General features: G+C 58.3%; 5 protein-coding genes across 5 annotated transcripts; 3 read left to right on the forward strand and 2 right to left on the reverse strand.

Annotated features, from left to right (window-relative positions):
* Nucleotides 1-781: 781 nt before the first annotated feature.
* DCS_06833 (mercuric reductase) lies at nt 782-2,248 on the reverse strand (the record flags this gene model as incomplete). Its single annotated transcript, XM_040804120.1, has 1 exon — nt 782-2,248. The coding sequence occupies one exon, from the start codon at nt 2,246-2,248 to the stop codon at nt 782-784; it is 1,467 nt and encodes a 488-aa protein (XP_040654224.1).
* A 2,687-nt stretch (nt 2,249-4,935) lies between these two features.
* On the forward strand, nt 4,936-5,985 carry DCS_06834 (uncharacterized protein; the record flags this gene model as incomplete). Its single annotated transcript, XM_040804121.1, has 1 exon — nt 4,936-5,985. The coding sequence occupies one exon, from the start codon at nt 4,936-4,938 to the stop codon at nt 5,983-5,985; it is 1,050 nt and encodes a 349-aa protein (XP_040654225.1).
* Nucleotides 5,986-7,522: 1,537 nt separating this feature from the next.
* Nucleotides 7,523-9,767, reverse strand: DCS_06835 (fungal specific transcription factor; the record flags this gene model as incomplete). The annotated part of the gene is made up of 3 exons (XM_040804122.1): nt 7,523-8,217; nt 8,272-9,307; nt 9,585-9,767. 3 exons carry the CDS (start codon nt 9,765-9,767, stop codon nt 7,523-7,525), a joined length of 1,914 nt encoding a protein of 637 aa, XP_040654226.1.
* A 3,138-nt stretch (nt 9,768-12,905) lies between these two features.
* DCS_06836 (uncharacterized protein) lies at nt 12,906-14,396 on the forward strand (the record flags this gene model as incomplete). The annotated part of the gene is made up of 1 exon (XM_040804123.1): nt 12,906-14,396. The coding sequence occupies one exon, from the start codon at nt 12,906-12,908 to the stop codon at nt 14,394-14,396; it is 1,491 nt and encodes a 496-aa protein (XP_040654227.1).
* Nucleotides 14,397-15,268: 872 nt separating this feature from the next.
* DCS_06837 (uncharacterized protein) lies at nt 15,269-16,485 on the forward strand (the record flags this gene model as incomplete). The annotated part of the gene is made up of 2 exons (XM_040804124.1): nt 15,269-15,609; nt 15,717-16,485. 2 exons carry the CDS (start codon nt 15,269-15,271, stop codon nt 16,483-16,485), a joined length of 1,110 nt encoding a protein of 369 aa, XP_040654228.1.
* Between the last annotated feature and the right edge of the window lie 346 nt (nt 16,486-16,831).

The raw sequence follows: 16,831 nt of genomic DNA on the forward strand, positions 1-16,831 counted from the left end.
TGGCGGAAACCAAGGTCTTGAGATGGCGTGACCGTGGAACGGCGAGTGCCCTCGAGAGGGAGGCGTGCGCAGGCAGGAGGTTGAGCGTACATACGCATCATCTGCCACGGCCGCCATACTTTGCCCTCGGCAGCATTCGACCCGGACAGCTTTGTCATTCGCAGCTTGTTGTCACGGCCGACGTGTAAGGAGAAGACGGGTAGCCGATCTAGTGCATTGCCTTTTCAAAACCAAAGCCATGACGAATACGATGAAGAAAACCATGATGAATATCACTACGGATACCGCGCGTCAATTTCACCGCCCTCAGTATCCTCCGTCGCTCCGTCCACCTGCAGAATCACGACATGTACTTTGCGCAGCCACGTGAACGCCAAGCCAGCGCAGTCATGATGTGGTGAGATCGACTCTGCCATGCAGCAACGAAGCGTAGAGCCCATGGTACTGCGGAGCGCCTCTGGCATCGCCATCGGCCAAGGGAGTTGGCTGATGGACAGCCAACGGCCACCAAATCGTGCGGACCAGTTGGGTTACTGCGGCCCCGCCATCGGCCGATCTTGGTCTCGCCGCTACGTCTGCCGTCTTCGCCTTTCGCGACGCTCGCTGTCGAACCGGCAAGGAGCAAGTGCACTCTTGGACGGCCATGGTGCATCTACTGAGACGACGTGCCACGCAGCCGGGCCGCCTTCCGGGCCCTCCATCGTCGAAACGACATGCGGCAGAACGGTGACGGCAAGACGTTTGACGAGTCTGCTTCCCCATTCACACACTACACCTACGCCTATTTCAAGAAGCCCCAAAGGTTATTCAGGCTCTCGGCCAGGGTGGGATGCGCCCACATGGCGTCCCGCAGAGCCGTCCACTTGACGCCGCCGACCATGGCCATCTGCACGACGCTCATGATCTCGCCGCCCTCGAGGCCGAAGCAGGTGAAGCCGAGGATCTCCTGCGACTCGGCATCGACAATGGCCTTCATCAACCCGCGCGTCTCGTCCGTCTCGAGGGCCCGGGCGACGTACGACATGGGCATCCTGGCCACCTGGATCTTGCGGCCGGGCAGCTTCGCGCGGGCTTCGCGCTCGTGCAGACCGACGTGGCCTAGCTGCGGGTCCGTGTAGACGACGTAGGGGAGCACCCTGTCGACCGTCGTGAGCGGCGCCGGGTGCGAGCCCTTCTCGAGCAGGTTGGCGCGCAGCAGGCGGAAGTCGTCGTACGAGACGTGGGTGAAGGCGGGTGCGCCTTTGACGTCGCCGAGGGCCCAGACGCGCGCGTTGGACGTGCGCAGCTGCGAGTCGACGACGACGTGGCCGCGCGCCGTCGTCTCGATGCCGGCGGCGGCCAAGTTCAGCGCCTTTGTGTTCGGAACGCGGCCGGCGGCGAAGAGGACGTGCGAGGCGAGCAGCTCTGGCTTGGGGCCCTCGGCACCCGAGGTGGAGACGGTGGCGGCAATGGCCGTGGCGGCGTCCGCATCGCCCGTCGGTCGCAGGGCCGTGACCGTCGTCTTGAGGCGCACGTCGACGCCATCCTCGCGCAGCACGCGCAGCATCGCCTCGGCGACATCGGCGTCCTCCCGCGGCAGCAGCTGCCCGGCGCGCTGGAGGATGGTGACGGCGGAACCGAGGCGACGGAACAGCTGGCCGAATTCGAGGCCGACGTAGCCGCCGCCGACGACGACGAGGTGCGAGGGAACGACGGCGAGCTCCTGGATCGACGTCGAGTCGAGAATGGTGGCGGGCGCGAACGAGGCGGCGTCGAAGCCGGCGACGTCGGGGGTCGCGGGGCTCTCGCCGGCGCAGATGAAGATGCGATCGGCCGTGAGCGTCGTCTCGGGCGCCCCGCCGTCGGCGCCCCGCACCGTCAGCGTCCTCTCGTCGCGGAAGCAGGCCGACCCCTTGATCCACTCGACGCCGGCCTCGCGCAGCCTACGCTCGCTGCCGGCGCGGAAGCTGTCGACAATGTCCCGCTTCCGCTGCCTAACCTTTTCCATGACGACGTGGACGTCGTTGACGTGGGCGCTGCCGCCGACGTGGACGCCGTAGTCGGGCCCGCGACGGGCGAGGTGGGCGACGCGGCCGGAGGCGATCATCGTCTTGGTCGGCGTGCAGCCCTCGTTGACGCAGCAGCCGCCGAGGTGGGACCTCTCGACGAGGGCCGTCTTGTGTTTGGCCTGGGCAAAGGCGACGCTGAGGGGCGTGCCTCCCTGGCCGGAGCCGATGACGACCACGTCGTAGTGGCGGGCATCGGACATGGTGCCGATGCGTGCGGTGCACTGTGCGAGAATTCGTCCGAGCTTGCGTCCTCGACAAGACGTCGAGAGCATTCGATCTTCCGGCGGATGAGACAGAAATGAGGACGAGGCCAGGAGGCTGCCGGCTTGATGTGGGAGGGGAGGGGAAGGGAGGAGAGGGGTTTACACCTTTGATCCTGCCGTCTTGTGCCAATAGAGAGGTACTCCTTCCGCGAACGGAATACCTCGCTCGCTCTTGCCACATTGGTACGCGAGGAAGCGTACACTCGGTCGGCAGGAAGTAAATATTTGGGCAAGCAGGGCAGGAAGTCGGTAGCTAGTACTTGCATGTACGTCCACTTTGGCATGCACCTGTCAGTTCCTCTGACGTCATGATCACCGCCACAACAAACGCAGTGCCGAGATGGCCACAACAGATTGGGAAGTCGGTGTGTGGATTGTCTGCATCTGATTGCCCGCCGTTCCTTCATTTCGTTCACCGGCTCAACATCGACAAGGGGAAAGTCTGCTACGAGATGGGATCGGATGAAGCGACGGCACGACACGACATGCCGTGCCGGGGAGATGCTTCAGCAGACGGCCCAGGCTCCGTTCTGCGCGTCGCTTCAACGGCTGTGCGGCGCGGCGCGGGGTGCAAAGCATCAGCCACCGGCCGGCCCGATTGGGAACTGGCACGGCGACATGGGCGGTTATCAGCCACCGAGCTCCCGCAATCGTCCCGGCTCACATTCCGGCTCACCGTCGGCGGCTGCCAGGACAAATTAGCACGTACCTACTTGGTGCACCTACTGTACTCTGTGCTGCACTTGTACATGCCTCTATTACAAGCGCAGCAGTACTGGACGAGGCGGAGTCCTGGACGAGGAGGTGAACGGAACAGGTGATGCTGTACGGAGTAATTACGGAGCACTCCGTACTGTCCTTGAGAAAGTACCAGACCAAAGTAGTTGTGCAGTATTAATAACTCGTAAGCGCACATGCAATACGGGGTACTCGGTGGGGGTTCATGTGCCGTATTCCAAACTTGGAATCTGCCCATTTACCCGCACAGCACGGAATAATTCTCCGTACGGCTACAGCTATTTATTGCCGCCTGCGCATTCACTCGTACTAAACCCGTATCGCCTGCTTCAGCAGAGAAATGCTGTAGAGAAACAAGACGCAGGACGAGGAACAATGGATACTTGTAGACGTACGAAGTACGATTGTTGATCGAGCGATTTCTGCGGAGTAAGTACTCCGAAGTTGTAGCAATACTTAATACTCACAAGCCAAAGTGACGGAGCTGGCCATTAAGTAATACTCGGTACTTGCACCTAGGTGCTCAGCAAGTACAGTACATAAGTACTGTAGGTAATACTTGAGCACTTTTACAGAGCAGCAGTACTTAAGTAGGCACGTACTTTGGTTGCGGAGAATTTCATACCAGGCACCTAGAACCAGGAGCACTAGCATCGCCGGTAATAAATGCACTAATAATACCACCTCTTCGTCGTGGCCATACTGTATAGTATTGTGCATCGACGCCCGGAACAGGCACACGTACCCACTGAAGAATACATTTCGCCCCGTCGTGTAAATCGCTTTGACAGGGACTTGAAAGTGTACTGTACTGTACGGGCAAAAGTACAACTATGTGTACTGTACTCCGTACACCGACATGCACTTGCCTGTGTAAGTAGTAATACTTACCGTACTCTCGTTCGTACTCGGTACAAGTCCAAGTATTTACCTAGTCCGTTGTTAAGTACTAGGTAGGTGTAATACTTTTACTTATACCTGCAGGTGTGCAGTCACTAGACAAAAGTGACGACACTATTTTGGTAGCTACTATTACTGCAAAGTGAATTTACAATTTTGTCACCCCCCGATACAATCAATGCAATCAAGGACGGAACGCGGAGTATTACATGCTACAGTAAGTACATAGTAAGTAGTACTTACATGTACTCCGTACGGTACTGAAGAAAAATACAAGCAAGTAATTTTATACGTTGTACTCCGTACCTGTAGGTGCATGCTTACGACAACGTGTGCCTACATGTACTGTACATGCTCATGGACAGTACATAATTACTTAGGACAGTACATAATTACTTAGTACAAGTACTTGTAAGTAAGTATTAATAGTTGCAAGTACTTCGTGTTCGTGCTCCGTGTTTGTGCTCCGCATTCATATACCTAATTACATACTTACCGTACAGTACAAGTACGGAGAACACCCAAGTACTCCGTACTCCGTACATGTAAGTATTAATACTGTTACCGTACAGTAAGATACAATACTTGCACGTACTGTACTCCAGTACGGCAAGTACAGTAATTGCATGTACATGTCCTTACTCCTAACAGTACTTGCACTGTACTCGTGCTCCGTACTCGGCTCCATGCTCGGCTCCATACGTACCCGCACAAGTGCTCAGCACCCAAGTATTTTGACTGTCCTCGACCCATATGAATTGAATATCCATGCCCATATCTACGGAATAAGTACGTGATATAATTAGCTCCATGGCATCTTGAATTCGCTACTCCGTACTTAATAAGTAATACTGTACGTCTTGTATCCATGCAAGCCCAATTTCATCTCGTCCCATCCTTCTTCCATTTCTACCCAGGACACTGCACAGCTACATGCACAGGTACATGTGCATGCACTGAATCAAACGTACCTTGTGACGTTCCCAATGTCCATCTCAGGCGCCATGCACGGCCGTCTGGCCAATTTCTTCATCTTCTTCACTGCCCTTTGCATCCTCTGGCCCAACTCTGTCACGGCTCGCCGGCACAAGCTCAAGCCCGAACCCTCGAGTGACGACGCCAAGGTGGACGTCGTCTGGCGCGGGGACACCCGAACGCCGGACCAGGTGAAGCAAGCCGGCGGTCTCTTCCCGCACAACTATAGGCCCTCCGCGCCCATTGACCGCATGCTTCCCAGCCCACGTTGGAATTTCAGTCTCGACAGTCACCTGAGCGGCGGAGCCGATTCGCCTTTCGTGAGCACCACGTCGGAATTCTTCGTCGCCGGCCAGTTTGCCATGGGCTGGCAGGGCGGCGGCGAGGCCTACATCTACCAGATCAAGACGACGCCCAACATGTATCCGGCCAATAGCTTCGGCAGCAAGATATTCCCCGAACAGTCCGAATACGTCGCCTTGGGTGGTGTTGGCTGGAAACAAATCCAGGGCTGGTACGTCATCGATCGGGTCGCCGAACGAGAGGACGGTCGGTTCGCGTTTCAGGATCGGAATACCAAACCGGACCCGGGGCGGGATCGATTCTACGCCAACGATGATTATCGGCAGGATATTTTCGGGAAACAGAGCCACGTTCGTCCCAAAGATCTCACCCCCGTCGCTCTATGCGAGCTCGAGCAGCTTTTGGGCAGCCGAAAGGGAGGGAGAGCCGACTGCGTCGGCAAGGGTGACGGCAATGGCGACGGCGACCGGTCAAAGCCGTCGGAAACGGTCACCGGAAAGCCGCAGAAAACGGCGGATCCGGAGAAAGGGAAAGAAGGCAGGGAAAATGAGAGTCCAAATCCGACAAGGTTGAGGGAAAAGCCCGAGTCCAAGACTGCCGGTGCATCCAATTGGATTGCCAACAAGTTTGGCAGTCGTCCCAAGTCAGAGGTAATGATCAGCCCCGAGAACTATCTTTGTCGTACTCACGAGCATGATGGGCTAATTTCGCCGGCAATAACGCCCCCTCTAGGCTTCTCGGAAATCAAAGACTCATGACCATGCCGCTTAGGCAACGGCAGAAACCAGAGGGGATATGCATCATCGCCTCCCACAATCTCCTCCCGACGGTTTTTGGTGAGCTGAAAAACTTTCAACGAGCAACATCAGAACAGAACCAAGGACTGTTGTGCGTGTCCTCTCACCACCAAACGGGGAGATGGTTTCGTGGAGAATGACATTCACGTTCCATGCTGCTGCAGTCGGTGCCTGCAAATTCCTATCAAACCGGCATCGTCCCCAACTACGGCGCTGGTAGGACCTTGTGCTCTACGCTTTTGTAGCAGTTACAACTACTTTCACGCTGCCGTGCAACTGGCCCCAAGGGCGGCGGGATATTTCCATTCCGTCTGAAGCGGTAGATTCGAATTTACCTGCGTGAGCCAGTGCTGGTAGCCAACTCCATACTGTGACGCTGATGCTCCGTGCATTGAAATACATACGCCTACAGTGCAGCACACATGACCAACAAACGAAAAGGAAAGGTATAGAAAGGATACTCTATACGGCCAGATTGCACGTACACGAGCCAGTACGAATATGAACAAAATTTATGAATCATGAAGAACACGCCAGTTTCCGCATGTCCACAAACAAGCGCCAATATCGTATTTACCCCGAGCCCCTTGCCGATGGTGGGATCGCCGTGCACATCACGCACCGCACGAGAAGTCCTACCTGTCTACCCTTTGCGCCAAGTTGCAGATAGGGCGTCGATTTTCACGGGGAAGACTAGAAATCCGCTACATTCTGCCGCGCATTCTATGCAAGCACGTACGCACGCATGAAGATATGCAGCGAGAGCAGATGCTGCTCATCCGGCAGCGCAGTCGCTGAATATTTGGCAGCATTTCGCTGATCGCACAGCAAAGGGGGGCCAAGCTGGGGCTCGTGCCGCTCCAGACGCGCTTCGAGGCGGAGAGTCTGCCGCCCCAAATACTTCGACAGCATGGTAGCAAGTCCAGCGATGCCGTCGTTCAGCTTGGTCGTCCACGCATGGGTGACCTCAATGTCGACCTGTACCCGCTTCTGTTGTCGTGCGTTGCCTGATTCTGGTGATAGTAGCAACGATGGCCAGTCTTGGGAGCCTTGAGGGTGCTTCCTCCATGGCGTGACAAAGGTTCTGACGAAATTCACACGTTTCGCGCTGGAACGCCGGCTGTTCGCGCTCGGTAGAGATTGCGCCATCAACTAAGCCGCCGAATAAAAGGCCAGTCAGAAGAAATGTTGCAGGAGAGCGTGTTCGCCATCTATCCGCCCTCCCCATGCGCGTATCGCACATGGCCATGACAGTTTGGAACATTCTTGCCGTGCCTGAAGCAATACCGTTACGGAATTGCGATATCGTTTCAAAACGTCTCGCTGCACGGCGTATGGGAAAGCAATGAATTCTTGTCCGAGTTTGACATTGGCCTGGTGCGCTGACAAGAGGTCGATTCGAAACGGAGTTTCGGAACCGCGAGCCCTTTGCGAACAACTGTCTTTATGATGGGTGCTGTTGCCGCCCTGGCCGAGGCCGGAATGGAGAATGGTGTCGTCATGACGTGGCGAATTGCCCCCAGTCGCCCCAGTTCAGCGGTAGACCGATGTCGAGGTTCGCCTCCAGGGCATCCTCGACCGCACTCAAGTTGAAGTTGGGATCTATGCAGCCAAAGACGTCCTGGCCCGATATGGCATCGATCAGCGAGAAATCGACAACGTTGTCCAGCCCGAGGGCGGAATTCATCTCTGTCGGGTTGACAACGGCACCGACTGGCTGACGAGGCGACGCCTGACCCGTCGGCTCCGCTTTCGACTCCTCGTCGGCCAGGATCGGACTCGTCTCCCTCGTGCTCGCCTCCCTGTTCAGAAGCGTCGCGGCTCTCTCCATCTCCTTCAGGACCCGCTCACCGAGGCCGGCGACAACCTTGGCGCTCCAGAAGTGATTGCCAAACTTCCTCAGCAGTTCGCAGTTGCGCTTGAAGGCATTCATGGACCTCGCGCGGAACATTGGCAGCCGGCTGTGCCTCATCTTGCGATACTCGACACTCAGCGCCAGGGAGACGGCGTAGGGAATGAGCGGCAGGGGGCTCAGGTGATCTCTCGGAATCGCACAAGCGATCCGTTCCGCCGCGAGGGACCGTCGCGCGTTCGCCGACGGAGGGGGCAGCGTCGAGGCCGCCGGGGAGGTTCCCGGCCGAGGCAGGCGGCAGGAGAGAATGATGACGGCGTGGTAGAACGTTTCGAGCGTCGCTTGTGCCGGTTAGCACCCACGGTCACGGCGAGGTGCGGTCGAGCGACACGTACCGATGAGCGGGGACGCGACCTTGAGGGCGTCGGCGTTGACAATCATCTGCTCGAGGACCGGAAGGTCCATGTAAGCCACCTTTTCTTGGCCCGACACCTCGGCGCTCGGGCCCGGCCGGTAGAGCTCGATGACCTGGTCGAGCCAGCGGACGATGGAGAGGAAGAGGCGGAAGCAGGGGGGCAGCTTCCGGATGCAGTCGTCCAGGTTCGTGCCGATGTCGCGCTCGTGAATGAGACAAGGACGGCCGTAGACGGCGGCGTTGATGATGTCGAGGGCCCAGACGGCGCAGAAGAGGTTGTTGAGGTCGTCGCAGTTCGGGGCGTCGTACCGCAGCAGGTGGAGACCGAGGGTCTGGATGTGATGAATGGCACGACCGCCCAGCTGGGCAGGGAGGTCGGCCTCCTCGGGGCAGGTGGGCTGGGTGTAAAGGGACAGCATGGCGAGGGCGCGGATGTGCAGCACCCTGTCGGTGATGATGCTGGTTTCGAGGATCGCGCGGACGGCCGAGGAGAGGGACTGGGAAAAGTCCTGGGAGGAGAGAAGGGCGCGTCCCCGGTTCTGAAGGTACAGGCTCGAGGCCATGTCGGGATCGGTGCCGGCGGCGAGGCAGACGAGCTGGCGCAGGACGACGTTGGATGGATTGTCGAGAGCGCCATCGAGGGCGGAGACGGGCACGACGGGAAATATGGGGTGTATCTTCTGGAGAAAGGTGGACTTGAGCTTGGCGAACTCGGCTTCGGGAGGCAGACACGACAGGCAATGCTCCCTGACAAAGGGGAGAAGAAAGCGGTCCATGATTGCAGGGGGACGCGAGGTGATGAACTGAGACTGCTGCCCCGAGCTGGCCACGGCGGCGGAGGAGAGCCAGATGCCGACGTCTCCCTTCTGCGACTGCCGCGAGGCGGTGGCCTCGAGAAACATTCCCTCCGGGTTCAGGTCGCCGACGAACCGGGACGTGAGCGAGTTTGAGTCTTCATTCCGACCGTCAGGGGAGTGTGAGCTTGCGGGGCGAGCCTGGGGCGTGGCAGCCGCAGGCTGAGAGAAAGTCGCCGGCCTTGTGATCTCAGCAGGCTTCCGGCCACCGGGGACGGAAGGTCAGGCAGGTGCTTACGACGAGCGAGACGGGGATGAATCGCGGGCGGGCAGGTCCTCGATTGCCGACATATCGGCCGAGACGGCAGAGTCACTCGCTTCTGCGTGCACGCAACGCCTCTGAAGGAGAGAGGACGAGGCAGTCGGTCAGCCAGCCGGTCATTCGCCCGACAAAGGGACCTGGACAGTACGCTCCAAGGCAGGACGGTTGACTGCTCACCTTCTTCCGGCGACAGGCCGAGCAAGCTTGCTGGACCTGCTTGCGCTTCACGGGAAGGCCTCCACGCGAGGGATCGGAGGCGACAAACTTGACCTTTCTGGCCACGGTCGACATGGACATGGAGACGGACAAGGCGACGCCATCGTCAGAAGCACCGATCTCGGAGCCCGGAGGCGGATGCATGCGCAGAGGACCGTCGATGCGTCAGCAGCTTTGCCGGGCTTGCGGCCGCGAGGTACGCGGCGTCGAAGGGTTGGGAGAGGAATGAATGTGAGGGAGGAGTAAATGTGAGGGAGGAGAAGATGTGAGGGAGGAAGGAATCGTCGACAGAGGTTGAGAGTTCGGTGAGAGTCGGTGAGAGACGGCGAGCGCTGGTGACCAGAAATGAACAGTTTATAATGCCATATGTTGCCGTTGCCGGCATAGCGTAGCTCCATATTTCATATTTCGCCAGTGTGAGGTCCGACAACGACGGTATAGGTTTGGTGCGTTATAGGGGTTGCAGGGGCGGTTATAGCAGTCAGGTTAGCTGGAAGCTTAGCGGAAGCTAGGAGCCTCGGCGTGATTCGTCACTCGTCTGCGGGATGGACCTTGACATGCTCGCTGCTGCTCGGCCAGGCCCCTACCATGGATGCATGCACGTACGCATACAATTTCTCGGGTTCATCTTGTGCAATGCATTGGTATTTGAGGCACGAGAGTTCATGTGCTGCGTAGACTTGCTCGGCGGTATAGTTGTACAAGTAGTCATGCCAAGTACGGGGCACCTATGCTGTACTGACATACTGTACGGAGCAAGTACACAGTAGGCGTTGTGACGGCTGCCCCCCAACACGTGGTGCACTAATAGTGCCTGTACGACCATGGCCCCTTGATTTCGGGGCCAATTGTCGGCCCAACGGAGCGGGGGAGACGCTATAATTACCCGCTGGTACGGTTTGGGCACTCTGGCGTATTGTTTCCACATACTACTAGGTACTAGACCTACCTATATAATAGTGCATACAGTACAACTACAGAGTAGGGTCGAGGCCATGTCCTGTCCTTGCAGTACGGGTACGAACCGGTGTCCAAGCCGGCTGTTGCACAACCCACCGTGCTGGGTTGCGCCTCATAGGTGTACAGCCATCAGCCAAATATCCAAGGATGCATTCGCACATGGCGGTGCACAGCAGGAAATGCACACAAAGTGCCGTTGCAATGAACTACCGGTCAGAAGGGCGCAAGTTTAGGTCTTTTTTTTTTTTTCCAGTTCGGTTTTTAAAGTTCAATCTCAGGGGGCCCGCGGGGCGCACCCACCTTGCGCCTTCACCAGGCACGCGATGACCTAATGCTACCAATGTTTTCGATGGCAAAGAGACAGATTTCACGGAATTGACTAATCGGCAGCGTCATGGAACGCTATACTCTATTTTTCTCGCATGGGTAGTAGCAAGAATTTCATGTCTTGCTTGGCTGCTCTGGATGGGTGCGGCGCATCACAATGACGGATGGGATCCGATAAGCGGGCAAAACGAAGCCGGCCGAAGAAAGGCTGCGACTGAGATGGGAATCAGCAGGTTCAAGCAGCGCACAATTGAAAAAAATCATGCGCATCAAGATGCGCAGTTACCATGCAGGGCACTACGGATGATCCGAGTTAGAGGACAAGCGACTGCCCTTGGCAAAGGTATAATATCGGCGTATCGCCATGGCTCGTAGGAACCGCGACTCGAGGGGCCGCTCGACGGTGGTGGGATGAATTTACGACGGTTCGCGCACCGTACGAGATGCAGTCGTATACCATTGAAGACACTTGCATGTTCACGCACATAACATGTACGTCGATATCTGATTTTTCCGATTGATTCAGACGTGGGAGGAGACGATCATTGGCCGAGAGCATTGTCGCAGGTTTGGCCGCCATCTGGTGAGAGCGAGTCATGACAGTGGCTAGAACTGAACCACACTACTGGTATTATACGTGGGCCAGGACTCACAATTTCGAGGCCTTTGATGCGGAGAAGGGTCCATGCCAATGAACCATAACTAGTGCGCTCTCGTGTGTGTGGTTGCTTGCCGATAGGCGTGGACAATGGCGGTGCTCCCTACAAGCCGTATGCTGCTATTGCGTCCACTAATTACAGCACTTGGACGGGACATGCCAGCACCAGCAGCAGTGTGCAGTACCGTGTACAACAGGAATACCACTAATAATACAAGCACGGAGTACTAAGTACGGAGTAGATACGCCTTGGCACTTACTAATAACCTTTATACTATCCCGTAGTACTTCCCAAGTACACACGCTATCATCACAGCACACGTACGAGAACCTCTAGTGCATTCTGCACACCTACAACAGATGCGAGTACTGTTACACGCACTTCTAGCGGTACGGCCGTGAGGAACCACTGTTAGTAGGTACTAGGTAAGTGCTGAGGTACTACCACTTCACATACCAACGGTGGATGGACTTGTAATTCCGTCAACAGGTATTGTACGGCATGCCAAGCGATGGAGGACGCCGAGGAGCAGTGGCGACAACTCCAGCAATGTGGCAGAAAATACAGAATACCGTCTCGGCAACAAAGCGAGCTATTCATGGTGCCTGGGCGTGCTTGATCCTGTCTCAAGTGCGGATAAAGGTCGTTCATCGTCCTGGCAGCCAGCGTTGGTCGAAAAATTCAGCAGTCCCTGCCTCACCCCCTTCGAGAGAGTACTTGCACTCTACGCCAGCTTGTAACCACGCCGACTTGCAACTACGGCAGCCTGCAAGAGAGGGTATTAATGCTTGTGCAAAATTGACCGTTGCCTATGACCTGTTCGCGAATCGCCATGTGGGGATGAGCGCATGGCATCGTTCATTTCCCGCCGTGAACGGGCGCGCCAGGGGTGCCCTTCATGATGACCGAAGCGGGGCCCGGGCAACTGGCGGCGGCCCGCCGTCGTCGCTTGCCAGAGTCAGCACGCAAATAGCCCTCCATCCTTGCTCGCGCAGCATGAAGCGATGGTGGGACCGACGAAGAGCATGATGACGTTTGACGAACATGTGCCGACGCTGGTAGAGCCAGCATGGGCCGCTCGGTCGATTGACTCGTGGCGCCTCGGGTTACCTATTCTTTTCCATATTTGCATTGACGCGTCGAGCGATTTCAGCGTATATTATCCTTTTTGCCCCCCCCGTGCACCTTTATTCTCTGCTCTTTCTCATATATCCTCAAACTTTCCGTTCCATCGTTGACAGCGGGACGCTGGACCGAAATCGCGCCCTCCCCCCCCCCTTCCCCGCTGCCACAACCCAACAATTGTCCAGCGAATCGCACGATTGACGTCTGCGTCATGGAAGGCAGCGTCGAGAACAAGAGACGGTCCTTCATGGGCATCCCCACCAGCCTGCGGCCGTCCAAGGGCAAGCTGCAAAGGCTCTGGCCTGGATCGAGAAACTCGACGGCCGGCGGCGAGTTTGAAGATTTCAAAAAGTGGTTCGACAGCGAGCTCGGCGTGGGCCATGATGCCATGGACGCGAGCGATGAGCCGATGCACCCCCTCCGTCCGGTTTCCTCGAGCGACAGCGCAAACCGAATTCGCATCTACGGCCGAGAAGAGTACGAGGCCGAGGAGAGGAACGGAGGCGCCGGGACGAACAGCCCTACGAGCTCGTCCCCTTCGACCATCGGCGAGCCCCTCTCCCGCTCATTCACGACGCCGCCGCCGTCGACGACCTTGACGGCGACGCAACTTTCGCCCATCATTGAGCACGCCGGCACGCACGGCGAATGGGCCGACGAGGTGGAGCCGGAGCTGCCGCCCCTGCCGCGGCGCACCAAGACGCCGGTGCACCCGAAGCAGCTGGAGAGGGCGGCGCTGTTGAGGAGGCCTTCGTCGTCCGACGACGTCACCGTCCTCTCGAGCAGCGTCAGCCTCATGAGCATGGAGCGCGAGTACGAGGACCTGGTCGAGTACGACGACGGCGACATCCCCGACGTGCCGACAATCGACGCCAAGTATCTTCGTTCCCCGGCCCCCTCGGCGTCGACGACGGATCCGAAATCTCTCGCCTCCCCTTCTCCCTCCCCATACCGGACGCCCGACGTGTCGATGATTGACCCGAAATATCTTCGATCTCGGGATCCTTCCTACCGTAAGCCGGTGAACGGCGCCGGCGCTGGTGACAGCCCCTCCCAACGCCGGTCCCGGGCTCGGCCCCATTCCCAGTACCAGTCGCAGCCTGCGCCTCAGCACCAGCCGCAGCCCCAGCCGCAGCACCAGCCCCAGCAGCAGCAGCCCCAACAGCAGCAGCAGCAGCCCCAACAGCCGCCGCTGCTGGCTCGACCCCCTTCGTACTCCCAGCCGCTGCTGCAGCCGCAGCCCCACACCCGGGCTCGGCTCCGGTCCGGATGGCGGACGCCGTCCCCGGTTTCCGACGACAGCACCATCGTCGGCAGCTGGGAAGACAACGCGGCGGTACGGGTCGTGGTCAACGAAAAGGCATCCCCCTTCTCGCCGCCGGCCACCCCTCCTCAGCGGCTCGACGTCGCGTACCGGCGCGAGAGCGTCGCCGGATTCCACGATAGCCTTGTCCTGCTCGCCCGGGAGCTGTCGTCGGCCTTTGCCTTTGGATTCCCCGCCGGCGACAACGGCACGACCGAGCTGCAGGTCTGGGTCATGATCGAGGCCTACAAGCGGCTGCGACAGCGGATGGCGGCTGCGGGGGTCGAGAACGCGGCCACGGCGGCCATCGACTGCTGGCTGGAGTCGCTGTGCTCTGTATACAAGGACATGACCGACGGCGCGCCCGCGGGCGAGTTTACCCTTCGAGACTGGCGCTGAGCGAGATGATGATGCGAGGTGGATGGAGCAGTTGATGTCATGTTAATGCCGTACGTGCATGGAAATGGGAAAAAGCAAATGGAGTACGGGGTAGGTGCACTACTGCTGTACGGATACATGTATTTATTATTGATTGGAAGGGAACGTTGTGCACCTGTGCATGCATGCGCATGCGATCAAAGTCACAGAACCGGTTGCTCGGCGAAAATACCATTCATTGGATCCGATGCACTCCATTTATTCTCGCGGCATAGATTGTTCAGCCGAGGCCAACGCACCAAACTCCTTGCTACGCACCTACCAACTATAGGAGTCGCGACAGTATGATATTGTTCCAAACATGTATTCTGATGCTTGCAACTGCATGTGCATGTACAAGTACGTGCTCCTTATTCCTTATAGCGAACTTTTTTTTAGCTTTGGTAGAGCGTTGACGGCTATATATATGGCTACTTTTATGAATGTACAAGTGATGATGGGCATTAATATTACACTTGCAAGTAGGGAGTACATGTAATATTACTGTACTCTTACAGTACTTGTACTCTAGATAAGTAAGTAAGAGTGCAGTAATCTTACATGTAATACTTACTTACTCTAGATAAGTAAATACGTACTTACATGTCATTGACAGGTGGGCGGCCACTGTACACAGACACGTGCGATTTGTACTTGTTACCACCAGTAGCAAAGTACCTCCACCACGCGGCATCCGTCCTGAGGCATCCACGAAACTACTGGGACCTGTCCCGAGGACTTGCTTCACGCTTCATCGAGAGCTCGGCTGCCGGACAAACACCAACCAGGCCACAACAGTCGATTCCCGCCTTCTCTCCAACTCCATCTTGCGGCCGGCCCACGCCAACATCGGCATGGAGGACGACTATGGAGCCGACGATGCGCTCCTGGAAGCCATGGCGGCCACCGTCGCCGCGCCGCCCGCTCGCCCGCCGCAGCAACCGACACCTCGGCTGATGCAGCAGCCGATGCCCCAGCGGCTCGACAAACCTCCACCGGCCCATCAGCCGGCCAGCAAGATCGTGCAGCCGACGCCGCAGGCTCTCCCCAAGCGGCATGCTGCTTCGGCCATCCTCGTCTCCCCGCGGCAGCGAGGCAACCCCGTCCTGACGAGCATCCGATCGATGCCGTGGGAGTACAGCGACATCCCCGCCGACTACGTCCTGGGCCTGACCACCTGCGCCCTGTTCCTGAGGTGAGGCGGGGGAGGTCCGAAGACGGACGCGTCGTCGAGACGGCTGTGGTCCTCGGCTCGTTCGTTGGCCGGGCAAAGAGCTTCACGCTGACGGACGGCCACGATAGCCTCAAGTACCACCGCCTCCACCCCGAGTACATCTACACGCGAATCCGGAACCTGCAGGGCAAGTACAACCTTCGGATCCTCCTCACCATGGTCGACATTCCGAACCACGAAGACGCGCTGCGCGAGCTCTCCAAGACGTCGCTCGTCAACGACGCCACCGTCATGCTCTGCTGGTCGGCGGCCGAGGCGGCGCGCTACATCGAGCTCTACAAGTCGTACGAGAACGCCAACTTTGCCGCCATCCGCGGGCAGCAGGCGTCCAACTACGCCGACCGACTCGTCGACTTTGTCACCGTGCCCCGAAGCCTCAACAAGTCGGACGCCGTCGCCCTCGTCGCCCATTTCGGAAGCCTGCGAAACGCCATCAACGCCGATGCGGAGCAGCTCGCCCTCCTCGCCGGCTGGGGCGGCGTCAAGGTCAAGCGGTGGACCTCGGCCGTCGAGGAGCCCTTTCGCGCCCGGAAGGCGGCCAAGAGGGTGCCGGTGCGCTCTCGACGAGCCGGGGCCACCGTCGGTGCGGCATCTCGTGAGGCGACCATGGACGGCAGCTCGGCGTCGACGCAGTTCCGGTTCCTCGCCGACGACGACGACGACGACGACAACGACGACGATGAGGAGGCCCTTTTGGCCGCCATGCAACGGTCGAAAAAGACGTCGCAGCCGGAAGGAGCGCCGTCCGCTTCCGGAAGCCGATCGGACGGTGCGGCCGACGAGGAGCTCGGCGGTGGCGTCGCCGCCGCGCTGGCCAAGCTCCGCGAGAATGGGTGACGGCCTCGGGATGGGCCATGAAGTGACGACAGGGACAGGACAAGAATAAGGCAACCACGCCGACGAAGCAGCGGTGCACCCCGTGACCAGAGCGGCCCGTCGAGCAGAGGCAACCTGCCGAGCTTCTTGCGTTGAGCCCTCGCTTGTCCACCGCACTGCGCAGGATGCAGCACGCGCGCATCCGCACACCCAACCAGCAGCCGAGTGGATAGTGATTTGCGTCGTTGCCGGCTGGCATCGGCGATGCATCCATGCCAGACAGGCGGTTTGTTTACCCCGATTTTGACACCGGTCGAACCGGCCATGGGCACGCGACGACAACCTTTGGCGCCTCGGAAGAGCAACC

Source organism: Drechmeria coniospora, chromosome 03 (assembly GCF_001625195.1).
Source record: "Drechmeria coniospora strain ARSEF 6962 chromosome 03, whole genome shotgun sequence".
Lineage (NCBI taxonomy): Eukaryota > Fungi > Ascomycota > Sordariomycetes > Hypocreales > Ophiocordycipitaceae > Drechmeria > Drechmeria coniospora.